The 21,595-nt window shown below is 46.2% G+C and overlaps 1 protein-coding gene across 2 annotated transcripts in view; it reads left to right on the forward strand.

Moving 5' to 3' along the window:
• The window catches only part of CYFIP1 (cytoplasmic FMR1 interacting protein 1), a 517,233-nt gene that overhangs the window by 418,459 nt on the left and 77,179 nt on the right, over positions 1-21,595 (forward strand). For both annotated transcript variants that reach the window (XM_085622863.1, XM_085622862.1), the window contains exon 25: positions 6,606-6,696. In XM_085622863.1, coding sequence (XP_085478989.1) covers positions 6,606-6,696 — 91 coding nt within the window. The remainder of the gene's footprint in view (positions 1-6,605; positions 6,697-21,595) is intronic.

Genomic DNA, 21,595 nt, shown 5'->3' on the forward strand with positions numbered 1-21,595 from the left:
GCACATTTGGCAAACAAATCTTGTCACAAACAGCCAGTAATTACACAGTGTGGCATAATAAACTACGCCTGCATAATTTATATTTCACGTTGGCCTAGTTATATACATGATTGTAAGTGACGTTGTTTTTTGCCAAAAATGTGTGGCCACAGTTTTGACTACCTCTAATTTGTGAAAGTAACTATAGGTATGTGTGGATTTGTTGTTCTTGACTCCACCTATACGTTTCATGATGATATAGATGCGATGGATGGATGTCTTCAAGATATATGGAAGCGCAGTTAAGAATAGTAATTCTGCAATTGCCTATATGTGCTTATCTTCACAATCTACTTGTAGTTGACATTCTGGATATGATATATTGTCAGAACTATTTTAAACATTCTTTAATGTGGGAGAACCCTGTACAGGGCATGGAATTGAACAGAATATAAATATTTTGTGTAAAATGCATAAAATGTTATGATATGTTTATGTTGACATCTTGTATCAATTAATAAATGATTTAAGGAATTTGTTGTAAGAAATGAATGTGAGGTACCAGAAGTATAGTACCAAATACAATGAAATAAAATTTAAAGAATGAAATAAATATATGTATGAGAAAGTAGTAACAAGCAGATTGTGTTTTATATTCTGATTACAAATACACAAATTATGTTTAAAGTAAAGTGTGCACATCGCATCCAAGTCAGTGTACTTGTCATATGTTGTCAGAAGCCTGTAGAGCTACATGTGTATTGTTGTTGATTAGAGTTTGTCCCTTCCCCCCTGAAGAGCCCTCGCTCAGTTCTCGCCCTGTCGTGATGCTGTGTGGCCTGTGCCTGGGTTTCGAAGCGCCACGACTCACAAAGAGAGCTAACCCGTTCCCAGCAGCTCTTTTCAAAGCTCCTTTTCTTCTGCTCCGGTTTCAGCCGCTCTTCTCAACCTTGTTGTCACGTCATGATTATGTATTAAGCATGTAAAGGAAGGATTAATCTTCTTAAATCTGCTCTGGCAGGATGCAGAGTGTCTGGCCTGCCTTTTCACCCGTAAGCCGAGCAGATGTCGCGCAAGTTCTGGATTGGGTGGGGGCATAAGCTGGATGTCATGCTCGTGGTCTTCAGCATTATGATTGCTAACTGAATTCTCTCCCTTGTGGCATTGCTTGCCTTCAGCGACAGTAGTAGAAATGCATCTTAACTGATGATCCCTTGACTTCAGGCAGGGGAACCTTGATCATTTCTACCTAAATATCCTCTCGCACTAAGACTGGCTCAGGACAGTACTTTTTTTCAGAACAATAAAATGCACACCCTTTCCTAGGAGCCATTTTCTTTCCTAATGTTTGTAAACATGTCCACAATAAGCCCCTCCCATATGTTGAATGTCAAAAGAAAGCTGGACCATTTTGTGAGGGGAAAAGTACACACCCAAGGAAAACTCATCGCACAAGATAAATAGGTAGGACCTCTGGATTTGACCCTGATCGTCTTCAAATTCTACAATAATTCCCAGTTTTGTGGCATTGCCTTCCTGCAGCTATAAAGTGTGTTAGAAACAATACTGACAAAAAGGAACCTTCATACTCTGTACCGAAGAAACCATCTTCACTGAGACTGGTGCGTAAGAATAACCCTTTCCCAGTAGTTCTTTTCATTCCTGTTGTTTGTAGAAATTTCTTCTTAAAGACCCTCCCAAATATTTGTTGTCAGAATGATGCTGGACCATTTTATGAGATCAAAGTGTACATCCAAAGAATACCCATCACAGAAGCTAGATGAATAGGACCCCTGGAGTTCCTCGTTATTTTTGATTGCTAAGCGAATTGTGTTTGTATCGTGGCCTTGTGTGCCTTCAGTGCTAGCAATAAACAAAATACTGACGCTATGGATCTTTCTTGCTCTGTACCAAAGTATCAAACTCAACTGAGACTGATTCAGAACAATAATATGCATACCCTTTTCCAGCAGCCATTTTCATTCCTGAAGTTGCTAGAAATTTCACCAGAAAGTGCCACCAACATTGATTGACAAACTTGTCATTTACTGTGACCACTGTTCTTATTAAGGTACTGCATTAGATAATAGAATAGGTGCCTGAGACAAGTTCTAACTTTCTCTGGCATCAAGTTGACCATGACTGATGAGAATTTGGATCAATATAGGCCTAAATATCGATTCGTTTTTCACCCATTTCTTCTTGGGGATGTTCTGGAAGGGTGGTGCTCTTGGCCCCCCCTGTACAGATGAGTGAGGGGGGGGGAAGACAAGAAGTCAAATGGAGCGCAAGTAATATTGACTCTTTTTCTGAAAGCCAGGTCGTTTAGAGGCCAAGATCAGTGAGAGAGAAGACAGAATTCTGGGTGTGGCGTATTGGACCTCTAATGATTGTGTTTTGGCAGAGCGAGGTAGAGTGAGTTTGTGTACTTGGGTCATATTGATAGTTTGACTCTTATCAGACAGTGCTCTGGAGCGGATGAAATACAGGATATGTTTGTGTTTACCGACATAACGATGAGATGCAGTGACCACAGAGCTACCCGGGAGTGACGGGCATCTTGACTCTTGAGTGAATGGTAGGTGCTTCATCTCTGTATTGTGGGAAGTTGACTGACCTTCAGTCAGTTAAAAGCCATAGCTATTGTAATTGTAAGGGAATTTATAAAGCGCTGGAATCACCCCCGAAGGGGTATCTCCATGCTGCAGAAAGGACAAAGTACCGGTCAGGCACAAATCAGTCCCTGAATAATTCAGTCTTCAGGAGTTTCCTGAATCGAAAAAGACTGGGGCATTTGCGCAGGCAGGTCCTTGGGCAGAGTGTTCCAATATTTAGGAGCAAGGTATGCGAAAGTCCTTCCTCCTGCTCGTAGTTTCCTGTATCGGGGAACTACAAGCAGCCCTTTCCCTTCGGATCTGAGAAGCCTGCTTGGACGGTAAGATTTAATTTTGTCCACCAAATAGCAAGGACACCTACCATAGAGAGATTTATGTGTAAGGCAGCAATGTTTAAATTTGATTCTCTGGCGAATAGAAAGCTAGTGAAGCTGTCTCAGCAGAGGTCTAGAAGGGGTATGTGGGGGCATTTTAAGAGCCAGACGTGCAGCAACATTCTGAACTATCTGCAATCTACTCCGAAGAGATTTATTTGCAGATGTTAAAAGAGCATTGTGGTAATCAAGTCGGCCAATAACCAGAGCTTGAATCCGGGTACGCCCTACTGATAAGGGCAGCCACAATGTCATAAACGGTTGCTGTTCAGCATATTTCTAGCCATTTGTGATTCAGTGGTGAACTTGAAGGATTTTAGGTACTTGGGATTATTTGTTTGTGATATGGGGTCATTGTAAGATTGATAACTGTGATTAGGACCACTGGTGAATTTAAGAAGGCAGTGGACCATCCCAAGCCAAAGGGATAATTCTTGCTGGCTGTCATGTGAGACCGAATGGGGGTCTGATAATAAAAGCACCTAGCTGACAATTGTAGCAAGGATGCTTTTCATGGTAGAGAGGAGTCCGAGACACTGGCTTGTACTGAGAGGTGACACAAAAAGTTGATTGGGTTTTCCCTTTTCAGGATTTCCTCATGATTGTCCCCTATTCATCTTGTTGTCACTTAAGGCTGTACAGATGCTGGCAGGTTCTTTTAAAGCATTTGCTTCAGGTTTGGCAGCAGTAAACTGGTAAATCGTATCTATGCACACAATCCACGAGCTTCTGGGCAGCATTATTGAAAGTGCCATTGAGCGAATTCGAATAACGTATACTCTGCTTGTTTACACTCATTCTCAATATACATTTAATGCATCTTTCTGAAGTCATACTCTGTTTGTGCAGAGGAGTCTCTGGTAATGTGGTGCCTGAAACCTGGCTGTCCAATCAAATCTTCATTCCTCCATTTGTTTTCATTTCTCGTGACTCTTCCCGTTAGTTTGGAATAGGCAAGATAAGGACCTATAAATAAGATAGTTATCTTTGTGATAACCTCATATTCCATGTGTTATGGTCCCTCTCATATTAATAATCCTCCACTCTCATCATCATATGTACCCATTTAAGCTGACTGGCATGTATAGGATACTCAGATAAATACACATGGCAATGCAAGCGTGGCTGCATAGCTGAAGATGCGATTTTCAATCATGCCACACAGTTGTACCAGGTTTTCATGATTTTGAGATGAGCAAATGTGCAGAATAAGCAGTACTGGATTTAACCTAAAGTTAAATTTATATGTTTATTGTCTTTATGAAATTGAAATAAACTAATGTTTTTTGCTTCAAAGTGTTAAAATCTCTTGTGTTGCATGATGAAGACAGCTGCAGTGTCAAAGCTGACTGGAAAATATAGATTCTCCAATGCAACATTTTATTAAATCAATATATTCATTTTGCTTTATAGATGCATGTGTTACAGGAGGTTTATAAATTTGCAGTTCACAAATGTACGAGTACATAGCAGATCACATGTACAGCGTGCTTTGTATAGACCCATCAAGCTTCCTTATAATACCATGAATAGTCTTTGGAAAACAGTCTCAAATTTAGGACATATTTATAATAACTGAAAACAAACCAACAACATCTTATGGTGGTTCTATTTCCCTATAAGAAGTTCTCAGGATGCCCAAGACTCATATGTCTGTCTTAGACAGGGGAGGATTTTTGGACAAGGTCATTCACCTGTAATTGTTCGTGCTTTTCTCAGAATCTATCTCGTCCCTCCTCCTCCGGTTCTTGAGGATTTTGACCGACAGGCTGAAGAGTGATCTTCTGCATAGGTCCCTCATTTCATTATGAGACTTTCAGATTTGCCCATTTACCTACATCATAACACCACTTATCAATCAAGGGGGGTGATCTTGCTCTCCAGAGCTTCGCTACACATCGTTTGGCTACGGTTGGTGCCAGATCTAGGAATCTGTTAACAGCCGTGTTTAGTTTCTGGTACAGACCCAGTAAGCATTCCTCTGGGAGAACAGTCTTTCTCTATCTAGGAGATTCTCTAATTGCAAAGTTGTACCCTTCCAAAGTACTCAAACGTCATGGCAAGCCCAAACCATGTGATAGAAATCTGTGCTATGGTAGTCCTATCTGGCACATTTAACAATCTCCTTCTCCAGTATCACATTTAGCATTTTGGTAGATTTGTAGATTGTGTGTAGGTAACTGAAGGTAGTATGTTTGAGCCTCCCCTTTAGCTTTGAGCAGCAACTGATCACGTTTGGTCATTTTCTGTAGGCACTGGTAATTGTCTAATGCAACATAATTAACATATGCTACATCTTCTAAGTGTATTTTGAAATTCAAACTATAAGCCTGGTTTATAGACCTTTACATTTGATCACACATACATTGAGTAACATGTTACCAGTTGGATGGCGACAAACTGTCTCAAGCTAAACTGGGATAAAACAAATGTAATTGTGATCGGAAACAATCCCTCGCTCAGAGATCAATTCCTCTGACCCCAGTGATTGGGGGAGACCCCCCCCAACCGGAAGTAAACAGCCTTATCATTTTGGACAAAGATCTAACCATGGGCTCTCAGGCAGAGAAAGTTGGTAGTATCTACTTTGGCCTCTTAAGATCTCTTAGGTAGACACTCAAGTGGCTCCCTATGGAATGTCGGACGATGGTGGTCCAAGGCTCGGTACTTTCCTGTCTTCACTATGGCAATTCTGTTTATCTGGGCAGCCTTTCATATGTTATCAGAAAATTGCAGGTCCCTCAGAATGCCATGGCTCGAGCAGTGCTTAATTTGCACAAAATAAGTGCCAGGGCTCTCGTCAAGAGGCCACTGCACCGTCCACCACCCTTTGCCCGTGCTTTGCAGCCAACTACAGTAACAACACAACTATTAACAATCACACTTCTACAAGTGTGACAATTTGGACTATTTCAGGCCCCCAAAGCTATAAGAATGGCTTGGATGGCAGGAAATAGTCATTTTTAATGAATATAGCATTCATAATTAACTGTTGTTGTGGTTATCTCGAAATGAGCTAGACAGCGCCACCTTGTGGGAGGCTGTCGCAAGCACCGGTGCTGACAATTCAGTACCGGTGCTGAGCACAGGAAAGCACCGGCTCAAATTAAGCACTGGGCTCGAGCACTGCGGGCTTGCCCAGAATGCAATCAGCACGATCTGCTCTTGCTCAACTCCATTGGCTGCCTATAAACAAAAATATAGAATTCAAGGCCTTATGTATTGCCCTTAGGATAAAACATTCGCCTGGCTGACATATCCTTAGGCACCCTATCACCCCATACAGTGCCAGCAGAGAGCTGAGATCGATTGACCTCTTTCTTCTTGCTGTCCCTAGAATAAAGAGAGCGAGAGGTGGGGGTCGTTCATTTGTCTACCTGGTTTCTAAACTCTGGAACACCCTTCCTATTTATCTCAGATAAAACAAAAAACTAAGTTTTAGGAAGCAATTGAAAACTCATGTCTTCATCTCAGCTTTACATTTCCTCACTTGTCCTGTCAGCGCCGGGAAGCCTTTTTTGGGTAGCTGTGCTCTTTTTATTTATAATAATAATAACAATTGAGTAATGCATACATTTGTTTGATTGTTGGGACTGATGCTTTGCTTCTTGTTCGTTCTTTTCACTGCCTCATCTAGCTGCAAGGCACAATTCTACAGTATGTGAGAACCTTGATGGAAGTGATGCCTAAAATCTGTAGATTGCCACGGCATGAATATGGCTCACCAGGTATGTGTTTTTGTTTTTAAATGATACTTTAAACTGTTTGTGGGTGTTTCCTGCTGAAAGAGAACAGGACCTATGCCCATAGCCCGCTGCACACATGAGGGAAAAAAAATAATTAAAAACTAGACAAACTGTCCCTGCAGCTGGACAGTGACTGCAATGTGGTTTGACAGCAACAGAGGTTGGCAGGGCATGGTTGCAGGCCAGGCCCTGCAACTAACCCCCTCTACTCCTGGCTAACGGTTGTGTGCAGATGGGGATGGCCTCATGGTGGGTTGGGGGCAAGGCCTAATAGAAGACTGTGTGCATTGGCAGATTGGCGCACAAAGGGTTGTTTAACACATGGCAAGGCACGAGGCCAGGTCCTGAAGTCAGCCCTCATGCAGTGCGGGATGACCACACAGGATGTTCGGTGTATGCCTTGAAGCCAATTTCTTTTGCACATTGCATGAATCCATCCACAGCAGAGGTTGGCAGCACTCAATGTTGAGTGCAGCCGAAGCCATGCACATCAGGGTGTGGCTGCATGATGGATTGCGCATAGGGTATAGTCCTGCAGCCATGGCGTCCTGCACATGGCCTAAGGTCATGCACGCTAGTGGTTGTCCTCACAAACGTTTGGGTTTGGGTGCAAGGTCAAGTCACTGCAGCCACCTTCTGCCCAGTGGGGGCTTGCAGCATGGGAGGTTGAACAGAGGGGCTACAGAACCTCCTTCTGCACATGGACAAAGGCCTTAAGGTGTGTTGGTTGGTTTTACAGAGTACTGGGAATAGTGGAATATTAAGACATGGGAGTTGGATGTAGTATATCATGAAATAACCCTAAAAATGTACTGACAAAAACTTTAAGGTAAGTGAGGGATTCTTCTGCACTTAAGACATTTAAAAAGTATGAGAAATCTCCTGGAAGCAAACTAACCTCAAAGTGAAGCTATAGTTACAAAACTAAATGAAAGACCTCTAAAATTTGGAAGTTATGGTTAGCTGTGTAAACCATAACACATGCTCAGACTTGACACATGACATCTCAAATGACATTATCCCTGACATCACTGATACGGTCCTGGTATTCAATGTGTGTATTCCCAACTGGGTATAAATGTAGGAATTCATTTATCACACAGAGCTTGTCCACATATTGCTTCTCATGATACTTTAATGGTGAGAACAATTCCGGTTCAAAAGTCTTAATTCAGTTTGAGGCAAACCATAAAAAAACAGATATAAATCTTGACCAATTTTAAAAGTGCAATAGTTTCCATAAAATTAAAATAAAACCAGCATAGAGTATATCCAAAATACTTTCGTACATTGGAAATATAAAGTGACTTTGTGCATTAAGAACAATTAATACAGATCTGTTCCTCTCTAATGGATTAAGATGCAAAACACATGGTACAATACTATATAGATAATAATAAATGAATAAAACTAGTCATTTTCCACTAAAGAGGGTACTCATAAGGTGCAAGAAATTATTTCCCAACAATTCTCCTGCAGTTGACTATAGAGGTTATGAATCTGTAGATAGTGTGACACACCTAGTCAGTCTGGAGCAACTGTGGTCTTCGTATACATTTGCGCTGTTCTGTATACAGCTCACAAAAGAATAAAAAGTGAGGTTGTGATTGGGACGCTGTTGAGTTGCACGGGGACAGATCTTTGCTGGTATATACATTTGAAGAGTAAAACACCAAAAAATGGGCGAGTCCAAGCCTAAATCTAATAAGATAGAACCTTTGCTTACGAGGTGCCCTAAGCGGGTATGGCTTTGACCTTGTGGGACCCTATGGACAGTCTTTTTTAACATTCACTCACCCACTTTCACTGCACTCTCACAACACAATACCCGCTCCGCTGTGTCCAGGCGTTGTAGCACACCTGAGGTGCACTCGGTGCCTTGGGTGGGACCCAATGATGAAGCATGTCCCCAACTAGGTTGGTGAGTAGGGGCTTTTATAAAAAACATAATGTATTTTCCTTTCAACACAAACATACGCTAGCAGCACCCACTCCAGAGCTGGTTCCTTTTGATTCATACATATATATCAGGGGAGGTGAACTGTCTCCAGTACCTTTCCTCCCTCTCCCTTCGATACTTATCGTTAGAATATTCTTTTCATTTGCCCAGTTTTCAAGATGATCCAGTAAGACCCTGCCCAGGAACTTGCCATGGAATCTATTAAGGATATGGACCGATAGCAATGAGGATCACTCCTATCCCCCTTCTTGAAAATTGTTATGATAATCGCCCTGGATCAAGATTTAGGGGAGGGGGGGGGTGCAAAGCAACTCTTGCTAGAAAAGACGCTCGTCAGGAGAGGGGCCCAATATGCCAAATTGTCTTTAAAAGGATCTACGGGGACTCCATCATGCCCAGGTGCTTTATTCTATTTACAGCCAAGCGGACGCCCTCTACAGTAAATGTTAATTGTCTGCACTGTCCGGTCTGGTTATATCGTCTGTGATGCTACTCTCACTGCAGGCCAGTTCATCACCATAATACAGCTTAGTAAAACAGCTGACCCACCCAATTCGGGGATGTTCGAGTCAGTGCTAGTAGAAGGGTTGTTTGCAAAACAAAGCGCATGAACTACCCTCCAAAACAATTCTTTTCATCTTTTTTAGATGCCATGAGTCCAACTTTGTTCTCATGCCGAAACTTATAAAGATGCTTAGAAAGATCCTCCCACTGCTTCCGTTTCCTGCTTGAAGAGTATTGGTACAGGCATTAATCCTATCTCGCCTTCGCTACGCTAATGCTTTATATCTAGGAGCTCCTCTTTCTACTATTAAAAAGTTGCAGATTGTTCAGAATTGTGCAGCGCGGGTACTCACTAATTCTTCAAAACGTACTTTGGCCAAACCCTCGCTGACTGCGCTCCACTGGCTGCCGATCCATGAAAGAGTTAATTTCAAGGCGATGTGTATCACTCACAAGGCCTTAGCAGGCAAAGGACCTCCCATTTTCAGATCCCTCATTCAATCTTAAGACCTTCCAGGTCACTTAGATCTGACAACAAGCAGTTAGCAGCAGTCCCTATAATAAAGAAAGCACGAAGCGGCGGTCTTCGCTTCACGTACAATGCTGCAAACCTGTTGTAGGAGAGTAGGGTCTGCTATCCTATGGTCACCCCAAATTTTTGCTTTTTGCTTCACTGGTTTTTGTCATATTGAGGCTGTGGGCCTGCTAATCAGACCCCCAGCCTGCTGTTCTCTCTACTAAATTGACACTATGCACTATAGGTTTCATAACCAATTAGAATTAGATCACCCTGTGAGCCCCTGTACCAGTGTACACTAGGTACCCAGGGCATTGGTGCATCTAAGGCCTACCAGGGGCTGAAGCATGTATTGTGCCACCCCTGGCCTGGCCTAGCAATTTGACACAACTGGCTGATCACTCAGCTGGGGTAAGTTGGTGTAACCACCTCTTACTTAGGTGTAGTATACCTATACCTAACCTTAAATGGGACACATGTTAACCTATAAGTCACTCCTATGGCAGGCCTTAACAATCCTGAAGGCAGAGTACTTGGTTCCTTGTAAGATGGTGCTCTGGCATGAGCTGAGCCGGTCTGCAGTGGTTGGAACTACTTCCTTCTACCGTTTCCAGATATCGCCATACCATATACTCTTAAGTGCATTATGAACCTCGCGGTTAAATGCTATCTTTGGTTTGGCTTTATCAAAACATGTCGAGTAAGGTGTCATACGAATTGGAATACTAACCCCTCGCCAATTCTGGTGACGGGGTTAGCATTCCACCGTTCTAGAGGGACACGACATGTACAGATCCTGAAACCCGGGTAAAATCAGACATAGCCTCAGCTCCACAAAATGGACGCTGCCACCACAGACACAAGTCTGCCCTCCTGCTGCTGGGAGTCCTTCCAGCTTGGGAGACGTGGACAAAGGGTTTCCTGCCAGGGGAGGTGCGTGCACCACCCCAGACAGGATTTTGTCTATTGGTCAGGTAGGGCTTGAATAGAATCAGACATGCCTGAGGCTCACAAGGAGCCTCAGTGCATATGCCAGTTCAAACCGGTCTTGGGGCACACCAGCCCCAGACCTGGGGCGAGCTGGACAAAGGATTGGGGGTGTAACCACCCCCCTTCCTGGTCCCACCCTTAGGGAGGGACCTAGCAGGTAGTCCGGCCCCTAGAATCCACTTAAAGGTAGGAGCTGTGTCCTAAGACTTCAGACATCCTGGAATCAACTTAACACAAAGAAGAAGACGGGAACTTCGACGCTCTGCTGCACAGAGGACAGAAGGAAATCTCCCCTATGGTCAGGGAGTGACCATCTTGCTAACGCAAGCACCATCCAGCAACTCGACGTCTGCTTTGCCGCCGCCTCCTGACGGAGTCCGAGCCCAGAGACCGACAAGACCTGGACCTCCAGACCTCTCACAGCCCGATCCACAGTCCCTGCAAAGAAGGAACCCGTGGAGGCACCGAGACACGTGGAGCCAGCCATCTTGAGAAGACACTCGACAAGCTGCAAGCGCAACAACAGAGGCTCCCTCCAAGTTGTGCTTTGGGTCCTGAGAAGCCCAACATCCGAGCAGCATCTGCACCAAAGGTGAGCCCTCCAGCATCTCCACGATCTGCGTGGGGCCCCTCTGCACTTTGCATCTCGACGCGCCTGCCCGGTCCCTGGCCCGTTGGCTAGTGGCCATCTTGGCGACCATCTTTGAAAACTACGAAGCTGGTCTGGTTGCTCCAGACTGGCCCCTGCTTCCCTCCAAAGGAGCAGCCCCTCTGACCTTGCTGGTCAGAGTAAACAGATTTCTTCACTTCCTACGACTCCTGCTTTTGCCAAGGCTTGTTTGCTTCCTTCGAGTCGCCGACACCGCCGACAGCGAGAGCCTGCGTGGGACAGCTCGTGAACAGACTCCTGGACGTCGTCGACCTTCAGGGACCACGTGGCTGCGGAGACCAGCTACACCTCTTCACCTGTTTGCACCCGACATCGCCTGGTACCTACCTGGTGCCACGCCAGTCACTGGCTAGTGACTGTGAACACTGTCCCCTCTGCTTTCAGGTCTTCTACAACTCCGATCCATCCTTGGATCCACCGCATCTCTTCTGGACCGACCGCCTGCAGCATCTTTGTCATCGGGCTCCATTGAACAGATAGACGAAACCCGACGCACTTCGAGGCCTATGCACCCGCTTCCTGTGGGTGAGGTAAAGCTGGCACTCCGGTGCCCAAGTGTAGAGAAACATCTCTAGTGTCTGTGTTTTAAGTCTTAAGTTCGTAGTCCATCCAGAAGACCCTTCTAGCAGTAACATTTGAACTTTTACGCACCCATTGAAAACCTATGGGAGCCCGCATGTAACTTTCCTCACTGCACACGCGGCCCGTGGACCTCCTGGTCACTAACTGAAGTTAGCTCCTTGTAGGCCCAGCGATTCTAGAGGCCCTGGGCCTATTAGTATATGGTTCGATCGGCCACCAGGGCCTATCCATATAAAGTGCAACTTCTGTATATTGTAATACTTTCTTGTTTAACGATTTGTGCTCCTGTGCTCATAAAGAGTCTAGGGGATACTTTGAGGAATAAATACATATATATTTTGAATATATATCTGTGTGGTGTCCTTTCATTGGCATAAAGGGGGGTTACATATGGTAAAACAGCCTGCTTAACACGCTTTAACGGGTTTAGCCTCAAAGACTGCTTAGCCTACGCTACCACTAGGGCAGCTAGTCCGAAAAGGTTGACTTACAACCACACCATAAGGGTTGCTTGGCATGGTACAAGGTGGTCACTTTAACTAGTGAACATCATATACCAGGCCAACTACTTACACCCGTGGAACAACTTACCTTTGTGGATTCGTTGTGAAACAAATTACCTTACTTTTCTCAAGCTTTTAAAGACCTTCCTATTTCCGTAAATCGCTCAAACTCGGAGTGGTGTGCACTAGCGCTGGGATGCCTCCGGGTAGCCAAGCGCTCTAGAAATGTCTTTTCATTCATTCATTCATAAACCGTCATGAAAAAACACATACGAGAGAAATACAAAGTTCATTCATTTTCTTCACCCATGAAGTATGGTATAAAAAAGTTAAACGTTTGTTTCTTTGTAGAATTGAAAATAGTCTTGTAGATCATTGGTTTCACATTCAATATACCACTATTTAGCGTATAGATCAGTTGCCAAAGATGGAGGCTTAATTTAGGCTAGACATAAGTAACCTATGTTCCAGCAATGAGTTGCATAAAGCCCTCTGTTTTCTCATTTTCAATGTACACCTTCCTGAACGATGTTGATACATTTTGTCCTTTCAGATATTCATTAGCCTCCTTAGGACAAAATGCTTCATCTCAGAACAGTTGGCATTGACACATTAGGCTCCTGAAGGACTTGGATTTATAGGATGTGAATTGTCTGGGGACATGCCGATGTCATGGTGGTGCCAGACATTTGAGTGCCAAGCATCTTTCCTAATGTAGATAAATAAGGTTTTGCTAGCATTGCAATAAGAAATCTCAATTCACTTAAAACTTCCCCGTCTGTGGTTCGTTTATTTGTTGTGTTTTTTTGTTACAACTTGTTAACGAAGGTTTACAAGATGCAATAGTAAGGGATTACTTGGCAGCCCTTCCTGTATTTTTTAGAAAATCAAATAGGCCTTCCCCCTTTTAGACTCTCGATTTCATAGTAGTAGAAAGGTCTGGTTTGTAGGTTCCCCTCATTTCTTGCATTATTGTACGATGACACCTCATTTTACATGTGTCTCAGTTGAGAGCTCCAGGGTTTGAGCACATGCACATTTGAAATCGATAATATTTAAGATTGAGGATTGTTTTTCTAGTGTGGATGACTTTAGCTACAAGGGACACTGAGATGCTGGCTTTGTACATCAGACCCACCATACACGATATATTTTCAAAAGTAATTTTGTGGGTGAGACCATTTTTTTGGCAAAGTCTTACACCATATGTCACTGAAGTCAATCAATGCAGTTGCCTATTTTAGTTCCTCCTCGCATATCTTAGGCAAAGGAAAGTATACACAAGCTAGAGCAAGAGACAGTTTTTAGTCATAATTGAGAACAAAAAGGACCCCCTGCTTAGAAGCTCCCAAGGCAGGGCAAATATATTGTACAAAAAGACCTTAGGCAGGCTACCATAGTATACATAGAGCCAAGCAAAATATGAAATCTTTATCATTACGTTTTTTATTATCAAAAAATATATTTAATTTTAAAATCATAGATCAAAACCACTAATCATAGATGACTCAGAGATGGGAACCTTTCTATGTGTAAACTGGGTCATCGTGCATCTTCATCTTGTCAATAAATAAAAACAGTATTTTTACATAATCCCAAACAATAAAGAACAAAACAATATAAAGGCTTAAAACGTGGCTAATTCATAGTAGAATAGTATCAAAGCGCGTTTTGGCGGCCAAAGCGCCTTAGTCCGGAACTCCACGTATGTCATCAAGATATACTGGGGCAAAGAATGTTGATCCAAAGGGTCGAAAACCTACGTGGTGGTTTTGTAATTATTCCAGATATGGATGGTTCTGTGGGCGCACAGCATGTGTCTCCGTACAAAGGAAAAAACAGGGTCACTTAAAATATATCAATTCTGATATAGACGACTGAATGTATTTATTTTTCTTGTTACTGCACTACTGTAGCGGGTGTCCCAAATGAAATATTCATGATTATTTGTAAAGGACTGAAACTCTATATGATCTGGTGCGGCCAGATATATCCCGCAACATGTCTGCTTCTTCCCCATTGGCCAATGGAGGTGCTCAACCCAGGCCAAATAAACTAAGAACCTTTGATTTTCTTCAGTGAAACCCATACTGATGTGCTGGTGGGCATTTGGATGAATCCAGGATCTTGCTCCTCAGTTAATAGACAAGTGGTAGGGAGTCATAGGCTGGCTCCCAGGGATCAGGATTTTCTACTTCAACAGCACACTTCGGAGAGCTTAGTAGTACATTTATTTTATTTGAAAAGTTTTATATAGCGCGAAATAGACCCATGCGGGTATCAGAGCACTTTACAAGATGAGGAAACAATGACATTAAGCATGGTTAAGGTACATCTAGTGTAACAGAAACAAATAGCAAAGCGGAGGAGAGAGTGGAGGATCTAAACCAGGAATCTGTTCATTAATAGCAGTTTGGCTTTTTTCTTGAATGAGGTACTGGAGGGAGTCAGTCTTATATCAAGGGGCAGAGCGTTCCAAATTCTGGGTGCAATGCTAGAGAGTGATCTGTTATAGTTGTTTTTCTTGTTGAAACGTTGTGGCTTTAGCGGTAGGGTGGATCTAGCGCCTCCTGTTAGCTCAAGCTTACTGGCAAAATAGGTTGGGATGTTGAAATGTAGAACTTTGTGTGTCATGCATGCAATATTTAGTTGGATTCTTGCTTTGTAGGGGACCCAGTTGAGGGATTTTGGGTCCGGGGGGATATGATTGTACCTTTTTGACCCAGTGATGAGCCTTGCTGCCGAGTTGAGTGAAGTCCTTAAGGGGGCTGTTGTGGCACTGGGTAGGCCAGTGAGAGTAGCGTTTCTATATTCCAATCTGGGGCTTACGAGTGCTTGCACGGCCAGTTTGAAGACTGTTTCAGGGAGGAAAGGTATTAGTTTTCATAGTATGCATCCACGAGTCACCTTAAGCCTCATGCATTTCCTTTAACTCCTCCTGACAGAGTCAAAACGCATGGAGATATTCTCCAAGTCTATATTTTCCTCGAATCTGTAGTCTCCACCCACAGGAACTAAATGTGGAACGATATGTGGAAAGTAGGATTCCTTCATGATTGCTATTTTGAAGTGAAGGAGGGAATATGGACTCTTTGAAGGCTGAGCAGTTGGAATCTGACAAATGAATACAGTTTCCCCTCGACTAAAGGCATACATTTGTGTGTTCTGATGTAGTCAACCCAATCAGAATTACATTCGCCAAAACCCCTACTTCCTTATTAGTCCAAAAACTCCAAGGCCTAATGACGACTTTCAAGTCAGAAATTGTATTTTTTCAAATTTATTTTAATTGACTTCACTATTCATACACATTGTATACATATGTCCCAGTGTTGATCATATTTGTCTCACATCACCAGCATTTAGTTGGTACATAGCTTTGTGGTATTTGTGTAGTCTACTTGTTTACATTGCTCATCAGACTGCTCCTGTGCTGTGTAGGTACCTATGTATTATTATTCATATGTTACCATCAGTATCTATGTTGATACATTGCACATATTATTTTGTGGTTCATAGTGTAAGTACGTTTTTTACAAAACAACTTAATAGCTTAGGCTCTTGGATTGCTGAGTGATGTTGAATCTTCATCAGGCTTGCCCCGGGCCAGAGGGCATAGATGACTTTGGTATGTATGGAGTATATCTGAGGTGTGCGGTCCTGTTAGAAGAATAGCTTCATGCCATTTGGGTGAGCTAGCATGTATTATTTTGGACCCTGAATGGGTAGCCATCTGTGATAAATTACAGCAGGATTTCGCTGCCTGTCCAATAGTTCCTTCTTTCAGATTTTGGACTCCACTTTAGGCCTATGCCCATTTTAGCACTCATTCTCTCTACTGCGGATTTCGAAGAGCCCTGCATGTGCACCACCATAGCCAGTACTGTTTTGGCCAGGAGAAGCACCAAGTTTATAAACCTAGTGCCTGCCTTGTTAGCTTTGGGGATGAGAAAACTGTTCAATAAGCACCCCTCTGAATCTTCAAGTTGGATGTGCTAAAGATATCTAGATGTGGTCTCCTAGCATGTCTTTAATAGTCAAACCTTTGCCAGCTAACTGATCTGAGGTACAGAATTGCAGAAGAGCACACTGTTTGGTCAAGTACAGGAGCTAGATGGGTTTACGTAAAAGCGTATATTCTTTCAGAAACAAATATTTCCAAGACTGAGCAACTGTCCCTCTTGAAATTCCTGAAACCTTTCTCAGACATTCATTGCTGTTTTGCATTTGAAAATGTTGAGCTCTATTTGCTAGTTGTAATATAATGTATCTGAAAGAGACACGTTTGTGATAGATTCCTTACCTTAGACTATCCCCAGGCGTCAGACTGGATCCGGAAAGTTTTCGTCAGCAGTACCCCTGCGCGTCGGTAGGTGTTGTCGTACGGCTCCGCGTACGTCGCTGGCGTCGTAGCCGCCGAGATGACGTCAGTGCTACTTAGACTCGCCCACGCGCGCTGACGTCAGTTCTTTCTTTTTCTGCGCAGCAGCGCAGATCCGAGAGAGAGCGTTAACCCTAGTTAAAAGTTTTAACTTGGCTTCTGACAACTTGTTCTGTCGAATACTCGACTCCTGGTGCAGTAGGAATGCCCGGGTTTAAGTCTTGTAGGGCCTGCCGCTGGAACATGTCAGTAGTGGACCCGCACAACGTGTGTATCTTTTGCTTGGGGCATGCCCATGACCCTGAGGCGTGCCCCGATTGTCGTCTCATGGCGCCGAAAGCTTTGCGGGAGCGTTCCCAAAAGTTGTTGGAGGTCTGGCAATCGGTTCTGTGCTGATCGAGGTCCCGCTCCCGTGGGACGTCCAGGGACCGGTCGCGCAGCCATCAGCATCGCTCACCGAAATCGGCGACAGGTAGGTCACGGCGCCATAAAAAGTCAAAGAAGTGACGTCGTCTTCTACCCCTCACCGGTCGCGGGACGCGGAGGAGGGGGCGGGCGGTCACTCACCCGCAGCTCCGTTGGAGCCTCCATTGTTGCATGCGGCCTACCCACCCTTTCCAGGCCTGCACGCGACTTCAGACGAGGTACAGGCCTTTGTGTCAGCCTTGCGCCATTTGTTTGCCCCATCGGGTCCCTCCGGAGCGCCTTCGGGCCCCGCAGACCCGTTGGGTGGATCTGCCCCCGTGCCGCCGCCTTTGGCCTCGGCTATGCCGGCACCACAACCTGCGGCGCCGCCGGCCTCGGCACCGGCTCAGGGCACGGTGCTGCCGCTGACGCCGGACGGCGCCAAACCAGGATTGGTCTCTTACCCCCCGCTTCCATTTCTTGGTGGGGAATTTGTCCCGTTTCCCCGGGCACCTCATCCTTACCGGCCACCTCAACAACCGGTGGATGAAGGGGGGTACTGGGAGGGGTCTGAAGATGCAAGGATGAGCCTGAATGGGAAGGCGACATGGAGTGTCCAGTGGATCTGGATTTTTCTCCAGTCCCTGGTACACTGTGCCCTTCTTCTGTGGCTACGGAGGAGTTTGGGACTTTTTCAGTGGTGTTGTGTAGGGCGGCAGAGGCTCTTAACTTCGAGCTCCCTTCTGTACCTATCAGGACCAATCTCCTGACCGATGTGCTGCAGCCACCGTCGTCCTCCGCGAAGCCGCTGCTGCCCTTCAACGAGGCGCTTACTGACATCCTGTTGAGCACCTGGACCAAACCCAACTCAGGGGTTCCTGTAGATAAGGGTGTGGCACGCCGCCATCGCCGGGCGACCCCAGCTTTCTCACACAACACCCGACACCTGAGAGTCTGGTTGTCCAGGCTTCTGCCTCGCCGAGCGCATTCTCTTCTGCTCCGCCGGACAAGGAATCTAGGAAACTGGAGCAGTTTGGGAAAAAGATTTTCACTTCTGCCAGTTCCGGGTTGCGAGCGGTGAATAATGCGCGCCTGTTGGGCCGCTATTCACATTCTGTGTGGGACACCGTGGCACAGGTGTGCTGCCTCAGTGCCCTGTGGAAGCACGGGTGGTTCTCTCCCAGGCCATTACCGAAGCGAGGGATGATGCTAAATTTCCTATCCGTTGTGGGCTTGACACGGCCGATTCCCTCGGCAGGGCAATTTCCACAACAGTGGTGCTCCGCCGTTACGCTTGGCTCAGAACTTCGGGCTTTTCCGGGGATGTCCAGAACACTTTGTTGGGCATGCCCTTTGATGGCACTCGCCTCTTTGGTGACAAGGCGGATAGCACCCTGGAACGCTTTAAGGACTCTCGGGCTACGTCCCAGTCCTTGGGTCTCCCCACCACGCGTACTCCCTCTGGGTCCACTTTTCACTCCTCTCGAGGTGCGGGTCGAGGCGCCCAAGTGCGTTGCTTTCAGACATGCAAACCTGCGCAGCTGCAATCTCAGCGCAGCCGCGGACGTGGGACCCGCCATGGTGGGTCCCGAGGGCAACGGGCAGGTCAATCCACCACCGCCCCTGCCACCTCAAAGCCTTCCTAGTCCGGTGTTTCAGGCGCACCATCACCTCGAACAGGTGGGTTCTGCAAATAGTCCGAAGGGGCTACTCCCTTCCCTTAGAGTCTACCCCTCCAGCCATGCCACCTCAGTACCACCGCATGTCGGGGGATCACTTGGCACTTCTCCAGCAGGAAGTTGCGGCCCTCTTGGCCAAGGGGGCCATCGAGCGCTTTCCGACGCCAGATGTAGGTTGTGGTTGATATTCCCACTATTTCTTGGTTCTGAAGAAGGACAAAGGTCTGCGCCTTATTTTAGACCTCCGGAACGTCAATCGCTTCCTCCGGAAGGAGAAGTTCAAGATGCTCACGCTTGCTCAGGTCTTGTCTGCCCTGGACCCGCAAGACTGGCTGGTAGCGCTGGACTTGCAGGATGCTTACTTTCATATACCCATCCTGCCGGCCCACCGGCGTTACCTACGAATCACGGTAGGCCACGAGCATTTTCTGTTCTCTGTGCTCCTTTTTGGCCTTACCAGCGCCTCTCGGGTGTTCACGAAAGTGATGGTGGTGGTCGCAGCTCAACTGCGCAGATCAGGGGTTTCAGTCTTCCCCTATCTCGACGACTGGCTGGGGCGGGCTCGCCCCAGGCAGTCGTCTCCCACCTCCAGACTACGGCCGACCTCCTGCATTTGCTCGGGTTTTCCATCAACGTGCCGAAGTCGCACCTGACTCCCTCTCAGAAGCTTCTCTTCATCGGAGCGGTTCTGGATACGGCACAGTTTTGGGTTTATCCTCCCGAACAGCGAGTCCGGGACATTCGGACTATGATTCCGATCTTTCGGCCCTGGTCCTGGGTTTCGGTCAGGAAGACCCTGAGGCTGCTGGGCCTCATGGCCTCCTGCATCCTGCTGATCTATCATGCCAAATGGCATATCCGGGCTCTGCATTGGGACCTGAAGTTCCAGTGGACGCAGCATCAGGGGAACCTGTCTGACTACGTCCAGATCTCGGAGGGCACTGTACAGGACTTGCTGTGGTGGCTCACGAACCAGTGTTGGGTCAGCGGCAGATCCCTCTCCCTTCCCCAACTGGAGCACACAGTAGTGACGGACGCGTCCCTCCTGGGATGGGATGGCCACATGGGAGAGGCGGAGATCAGAGGCCTCTGGTCTCCAGTGGAGTCCAAGCTCCTTATCAATCTGTTGGAGCTCAGGGCGATCCTTCCCTCTGTCAAGGGGAGAGTAGTGCAGGTGTTCACAGACAACACCACCGCCATGTGGTACTGCAACAAGCAGGGCAGGGTGGGGTCGTGGACCCTGTGTCAGGAGGCTCTACGTCTCTGGACGTGGCTGGAACGTCAAGGCATTTCCTTGGTGATTCAACAACTGGCAGGTACACTGAACGCCAGGGCGGACGAACTCAGCCGGAGGTACATGTTGGATCACGAATGGCGTCTTCACTCTGAGGTGGTGCAAGGTCTCTTTCGATAGTGGGGAGAACCTTGGTTAGATCTATTCGCCACCGAAGAGAACGTGCAATGTCAGCAGTTCTGCGCGTTTGAGTTTCCAAGGCGGCACTCACTCGGAGACGCTTTTCTTCGCAAGTGGAGTTGCGGTCTATTGTACGCCTTTCCGCCTATACCACTTCTGCCCAGAGTGCTGAAGAAGATCAGACGCAACCAGGACCAAGTCATTCTTGTGGCGCAGGACTGGGCTCGAAGAGTTTGGTATCCTGAGCTAATGAGTATGAGCGTAGATCTCCCGATCCGACTGACTCTTCGGGAGGATCTCCTGTTGCCGCAACAGGGGACGGTCCTCCACCCAAACCTGTCCAGCCTCCACCTCCTTGCGTGGAGATTGAGCGGCAACAGCTGATTCTATTTGACTTGCCTCCTGAAGTCTGTAATGTAATTCTGGCAGCCAGGCGTCCCTCCACTAAAACAGTATACGCCTGTCGGTGAAAAGAATTTGTGGCATGATGCACAGTTAAAGCTGTAGATTCTGAGGTCCTATTGTTCCTTCTCTCTTTGGCCCAGCAGGGCTCTGCTCTGGGCACTATCAAGGGCTACCTTTCTGCTCTTTCAGCCTTTCTTAGGCTGCCTGATCAGCCCTCTCTTTTCAAGTCCCCGGTTGTCAATAGATTTCTCAAAGGCATTACTCACCTTTTCCCTCCTATTCCTTTTGTGATGCCTCAGTGGGACTTAAATCTGGTTCTCACATACTTGATGTGCGCTCCCTTTGAACCTCTTCATAACTGTCCTTTGCGGTTATTAACTTTAAAAACTGCCTTCCTGGTGGCCATCACCTCCGCTCGGCGGGTTAGTGAGCTCCAGGCTCTTTCCTGTAAACCTTTCCTGGCGATTCATCCAGACAAGGTTGTGCTTCAACCACATTCCTCCTTTCTACCAAAAGTAGTCTCTGCGTTTCATCTCGGGCAAACTGTCACTCTGCCCACTTTCCTTCCGCCTCCGCACCCTTCAAGAGAGGAGGAGTGGCTCCACCGTCTGGACCCAAAACGTGCGCTTTTGTTCTATCTCAACCGCACACAACAGTTCCGGGTGGATGACCAGCTCTTTGTTGGCTACGTGGGTTCCAAGAAAGGTCGGGCTGTGCACAAGCGGACTATCTCCCGATGGGTTGTCTTGTGCATTAAAGCCCGTTACTCTCTGGCTAAAAAGGAACCTCCGGTTGGGCTACATGCCCATTCTACCAGGGCGACAGCAGCTACTACAGCAATGGGACGCGGTGTCCCCCTGCAAGACATCTG

This window comes from Triturus cristatus, chromosome 8, assembly GCF_964204655.1.
Source record: "Triturus cristatus chromosome 8, aTriCri1.1, whole genome shotgun sequence".
In the NCBI taxonomy this organism is placed as follows: domain Eukaryota; kingdom Metazoa; phylum Chordata; class Amphibia; order Caudata; family Salamandridae; genus Triturus; species Triturus cristatus.